Here is a 6,000-nt window from a genome sequence, read left to right on the forward strand (position 1 = left end):
ACAACTAAGTATTGGGAGAGACCTAATTTCATTGGGGCATGAAGGGAACTAGAATAAAAGATTGGCAGGGAGAATTTTCACTTTCAGAACTTAATGATGCGGATGGACTTTAGAGATTCTCACACAATTTTAAAAAAATAAATTAGAGGGAGTATGGAGTACAGCTCCATTCTATTTTGTTTGATTTATTTTCTTAACTTATTTGTTGAGGAAGCTTATAGCAGGAATGGTACTTCAAAGAATGTCAATTACTGTTGCAATCTGCTTAAAAAATAGTTGTGCAGTCAGCTAGTCAGCAGTGGCGCTGTAACAGCTGGATTTTATTCAGCTTTAAGACTTTGTACCTCAGAGGTTTTGCTCTTTTGTTTGACAGGTTTAATTGAGCAAAAGTCGCAAAACTAAAGGAAGCATGGATATAGCAACTTAATTTTCTTTGAAATGTGCTGCTGTGCTTGTGTCATAGAGTCAGAGATGTGCAGCATAGAAACAGATCCTTTGGTCCAACTCATCCATGCCGACCAGATATCCCAACCTAATCTAGTTCCATTTGCCAGCACTTGGTCTATATCTCTCTGAACCTTTCCTATTCATACACCCATCCAAATGCCTTTTAAATATTGCAATTGTACCAGCCTCCTCCATTTCCTCTGGCAGCTCGTTCCTTATACGCATCACCCTCTGCGTGGAAAAAGTTGCCCCTTGCGTCCTTTCTACATCTTCCCCTTCTAACCCTAAACCTATGCCCTCTAGTTCTGAGCTCCCCGATTTTGTCTGTTTATCCTATCCATGCCCCATGACAATTGGGTATTGAGAAGCGTTGACACTGCAGTGGACAATATGGTACATAATGCTTTGAGCAGATAAACAAATTTCTAATAGTAAAAATGTTGGGATTTTAGTTGAGTTTGGAGATAAGTGATATGGGTGTGCTTTTCAGTGGGTAGTGAGCTGAAACAGACGTGTAAGTTGTATTACGTAGTCGGCCTTGTGGTAGTATAGGGGTCTGGAGCTCAGTAGTGAGCGCTGTTGGAGAAATAGCAAACAGTCTACTTCAGAATTACACGACGGCAAAGGAACAATTGGAATCATCAACACTACAGTGACTCCGTTATTCCTCATGTTAAATTTGGTTAATAGCAGTTATAGAGTCAGAGTCAGATGTACAGCATGGAAACAGACCCTTCGGTCCAACTCATCCATGCCAATCAAATATCCCAACCAAATCTAGTCCCACCTGCCAGCACCCGGCCCATATCCCTCCAAGCCCTTCCTATTCATATACCCATCCAAATGCCTCTTAAATGTTACAATTGTGCTAGCCTCCATCACTTTTTATGACACAGGATAAACTCTCCTGCTTAATTTAAAACCAGCAACAAAGAAAAGATTTATCCCATGCGGCAATCTGTGAAAATTTGATAGGCCAAGAACTATTTAAAGTAAAAATTAACAACTTTATTTCTTAAAATATAACAGAATAATTAACTAACAATTATTAACAATTCCTTCCTCTAACCTATCTTTTATCTTCCTTTCCATAATACTTGTCCGATAAAAGGCCCAATTAAGATTGACAGAAATTCCGCTTTTAAAACCAGCTAGTGGTCGAATCTTCTCCTTATCTTCATTGGTAGATTGGTTCTCCAGGTCAGTGTTGAGGCTTTTCTCTGTGCAAACTCCCCCTCTAGGAGGTACCCCTCAGAACTATGAGTAGCAGCATACAGTTGGTCTTGTGGCAGTTCTCCTCCCAACTGTTCAATTTTCTCTGGTCTTATACCCCACAGCATCGGATTGTGTCATTGGCTTTTAAGATTGTCAGTACACTCAGTTCAAACTTGATTGAAATTAGGTTTTTTTTTTCAGGGTATAATTTAAACTGGCTGAATTCGAATCTGTTTTGTTGTTTTAGCTACCCTAGTAGCTGGAGCACGTGTTACATTGTGTCTTATTGAGAACACTTGGTGCTGTCACTGCTAGGTTTTACTCTTTTAAAGGTATAGTACCTGCATCTTCATAACTTCCTCTGGCAGTTCATTCTATATACGCACCACTCTTTGAGTGAAAAAGTTACCCTTTAGGTCTCTTTTATGTCTTTCCTCTTTCACCCTAAACCTATGCCCTCGAATTCTGAGCTCCCCCACCCCATGGAGAAGACTTTGTTTATTTACCCTATCCAGGCCTCTCATGATTTTAAATACCTGTATAAGGTCAACCCTCAGCTGTGATGGTCCTTGGAAAACAGCCCCAGCCTATTCAGCCTCTCCCTATAGCTCAAATCCTCCAATTCTGGCAACATCCTTGTAAATCTTTTCTGAACCCTTTCAAGTTTCGCAACATCTTTCCGATAGGAAGGAGACCAGAATTGCACACAGTATTGAAAAAGTGGCCTAACCAATGTCCTGTACGGCCACAACAGTGGCTGTACAGTGACTTCCCAACCCCTGTACTCAATACTCTGACCAATAAAGGAAAGCATATCAAACTCCTCCTTTACTTGTGACTCTACTTTCAAGGAGCTATGAACCTGCACTCCAAGGTCTTTGTTCAGCAATACTCCCTAGGACCTTACCATTAAGTGTATAAGTCCTGCTAAGATTTGCTTTCCCAAAATGCAACACCTCGCATTTATCCGAATTAAACGCCATCTGCCACTCCTCAGCCCATTTGCCCATCTGAACAAGATCCAGTTGTAATCTGAGGTAATCTCCTTCGGTGTCCACTACACCACCAATTTTGGTGTCGTCTGCAAACTTACTAACTATGCCTCCTATGTTCACATCCAAATCATTTATATAAATGATGAAAAGTAGATCCAGCACTGATCCTGGACCCAGCACTGATTCTTGTGACACTCCACTGCTTACAGGACTTCAGTCTGAAAAGCAACCCTGCATCACCATCTTCTGTCTTCTACCTTTGAGCCAGTTCTGTATCCAAATGGACACTTCTCCATATATTCCATGAGATCTAACCTTGCTAACCTGTCTCCCATGGAAAGCTGCTAGTTGGGCACTTTGGCAGCACATGGCATGGTAGATGATGTGTTGGACAGAGAGATCTGAGAGTTGTCAGCATGCATGTTGAAGCTGGTTCCATGTGAATAATGTCACCAAGGAGAAGAATGTAGTTAAGAAATAGGTCTCCAAGGATAAATCAGGTGAAAGGCTCTCCATTAATAATTCAAGAAGATTAGCCATTGCTGCATTTGCTTTGTCTTTGATTGGATAGTTGAGTGGGATCAAGTAAGGGAGTCTCAAAGTGGAAGCAAGTTAATGCAGATGCTGGAATCTGTGCCGAAAACAACAAATGCTGGAAATCACAGTGGGCCATGCTGCATCTATGGCGAAAGAGTAAGCGAACATTTCAAGTCTCAATGACTTCATTAGACATCTGGACTCAAAACATTAGCTTGCTGTTTCTCCGTGGATGCTGTCTGACCTGTTGTGATCTCCAGCACTTGTTTTCAGTTTAAGGGCAGTTGGACAATAGAGAAAAGGAGGAATGGCATTGTCAAAAACTGTTAGAAGTTTGATTCACTATTTGTTTTGTTCACTGAACTCTGCAGTATTTTCTCAGTGCTTGTATACAGTGCCTTCAGCATGTTAATATCTAATAAAAATTGTAAACCTATTTTAGATTTTCATGTATTTTATAATGCCATCCATTTCAAATTTAACTGACTCCTGCAGTTAGGCAGCTGAATTTGACTGCATTCTCAACTTTTGAGATGCATGTCCTCCTGATTCTGCCATTCCTAAGCCATTTAAAATTAATTAGGGCAGACTAAGCCTCATTCTCATTAGTCTTCTCAAACAAATCGGCCTGCACTGATAGACTAAATTGACCATTATACTGATGTTGTAAGGTTGTTTTTTCCTCCCCTGAACTGTGGGCCTCCATTACAGAATGGAGGTCCATGTGACTATATCCACATTTGCGCTTAAAGTCTGGCTAGTTAGCAAAGCTGCGTGGAAAGGCAGCTGTAACTATTTACCTGTTCAAATTTGAGTATAAATATGCATCATATGCACAATAAATTGGATTTAAATTCAATTTTCTCATCTTTTATTTTATCCACTTATTTTGCTGACTGAATTGTTTTATCAAAATTATAATGGTCCCTCATCAGCATTAACAGTAGAACTGTATATGAAGTTGAGTTTGTCAAAATTGCACCAAGTGGTGCATTTAAACTTTTCCTGTTCAAAAACCTGAAACCCACAAAATTCAACAAAGACAGGTTATAATGGAATTTGAGAACCAGATAATTTAAGCATCCCAGGCATGAATGTATGAATATATAGTTCTCATACATTCAATGTAGCAGCAACTCGCAATTAAGTAGTGACCAAGGATGTTTATTTTTGACTGTTAAACTTGACCATTTTAAATTTGGTTAGTTCAAAGCCAATCAGTACAGCTGTGCATCTTTCATTAAAGAAAACTGATGTGAAAAGCTGAATGGCCTTTTCCCAATTAGGTATTTTTCTCTTGTTTTTCATTGTTTCATTCCACAATTTTGGTTACGGTTGTTCTTGGCCATTATTATAATCTGGTTAATGAAAATATGAATTTGTTTGAAACTGTATAATACAGAACCATTAATTCAGTTTTGTTTAGAATACTTTTGTGTAATTTGGATAATCTTATTTAAGGTGCGATGGTTACTAGAAACTATTTAAACTTTTCCTTTGAAACTTCAGGATCAAGTTCCCGTTTATCTCCCAAAACACACAGACCGCGATCTCCTAGACATGGTAACCAACCGTCCCAGTACAGTCCTGGAAATGCTTCAAGTGGAATGATCTTATCTTCTCAAGCTGGCAGCGTTCCAGCTGAATCTTTAGCCATGCCTGCTGCTGCTGTATCTCCTACATCAGCCACCCCTGCTGTGAATAGAGCTGTTACCCCATCATCTGAAGGCAAGTCATTTTTCTGTTCAGATTTTGTGGTTATTTTGCTGCCCGTGCTATAATGTTGTGCATCATCCCTGCAGAGTGTTGAATTTTGTTTATTTTAGTTTGTGGAGGATATTTGATTCCATTTCAGAAAATATATTTACGTAATTTTCAGATGGTATTAGGGTACCAATTTAGAAATAAGCAAAACCTGACCCACTAGCTTTAGAAGTCATAACTTCAGAATGATCCTTAATATAATATGTAAACAAATAATACTGTTGTAAAGATGGTGCAAAACTTCTGCAACTAAGAGATGAACTTGAAATCCCAAATACCAGTCACCAAGTCTGCTGCTTCATAGCTGAAATATTACCCAATTCTCCCTTGCTTTTAAATTTGACAAGCCGCAGATGATCAAAAGCTCGGCCAAAGGGCAAGGCCTTGAGCATCTTAAAGGAGGATTGAAAGTAGGATAACTTTGGGAAGAAATTCCAGTGCTTAAGACCTTGGCAGTTGAAAAAACCGACACCATTGTGAAACTGTTTAAAATTGGTGATTCTCAAGAAACCAAGAAGGGAGGAAGTCCAGCATTTGGACAAGTTGTTGGACTGGGCAGATTAGAAGTGGGAAGGAATGGAGCTGCAGAGGCATTTGTAAACAAGGCTGAGCATTTTAAAATGGAGACATTGTTCTGTATTGGCTCAGTTATGGGCTAATTGGAGTAAGGACAGAGGCAACAGAATTTTAGATGACCTAGTGTTTACATAGAGGGGAATATGGAGGCTGGCCAGGAATACATTGGAATTATCAAATCGAGATGTAACAAAGGAGAAAGTGAGGACTGCAGATGCTGGAGATCAGAGCTGAAAAATGTGTTGCTGGAAAAGCGCAGCAGGTCAGGCAGCATCCAAGGAACAGGAGAATTGATGTTTCCTGAAGAAGGGCTTATGCCCAAAACGTTGATTCTCCTGTTCCTTGGATGCTGCCTGACCTGCTGTGCTTTTCCAGCAACACATTTTTCAGCTCGAGGTAACAAAGGCTGTATGAGGGTTTCAATATATGATGGGCAGAGGCCCCCCCTTCTCGCCCGCCCGCCCCC

At 40.0% G+C, this 6,000-nt stretch overlaps 1 protein-coding gene across 6 annotated transcripts in view; it reads left to right on the plus strand.

Moving 5' to 3' along the window:
• The window catches only part of atxn2 (ataxin 2), a 104,967-nt gene that overhangs the window by 74,880 nt on the left and 24,087 nt on the right, over positions 1-6,000 (plus strand). For all 6 annotated transcript variants that reach the window (XM_043715670.1, XM_043715671.1, XM_043715672.1 and 3 more), the window contains one exon: positions 4,704-4,922. In XM_043715670.1, the coding sequence (XP_043571605.1) occupies positions 4,704-4,922 (219 nt within the window). The remainder of the gene's footprint in view (positions 1-4,703; positions 4,923-6,000) is intronic.

Source organism: Chiloscyllium plagiosum, chromosome 25 (genome assembly GCF_004010195.1).
Source record: "Chiloscyllium plagiosum isolate BGI_BamShark_2017 chromosome 25, ASM401019v2, whole genome shotgun sequence".
In the NCBI taxonomy this organism is placed as follows: domain Eukaryota; kingdom Metazoa; phylum Chordata; class Chondrichthyes; order Orectolobiformes; family Hemiscylliidae; genus Chiloscyllium; species Chiloscyllium plagiosum.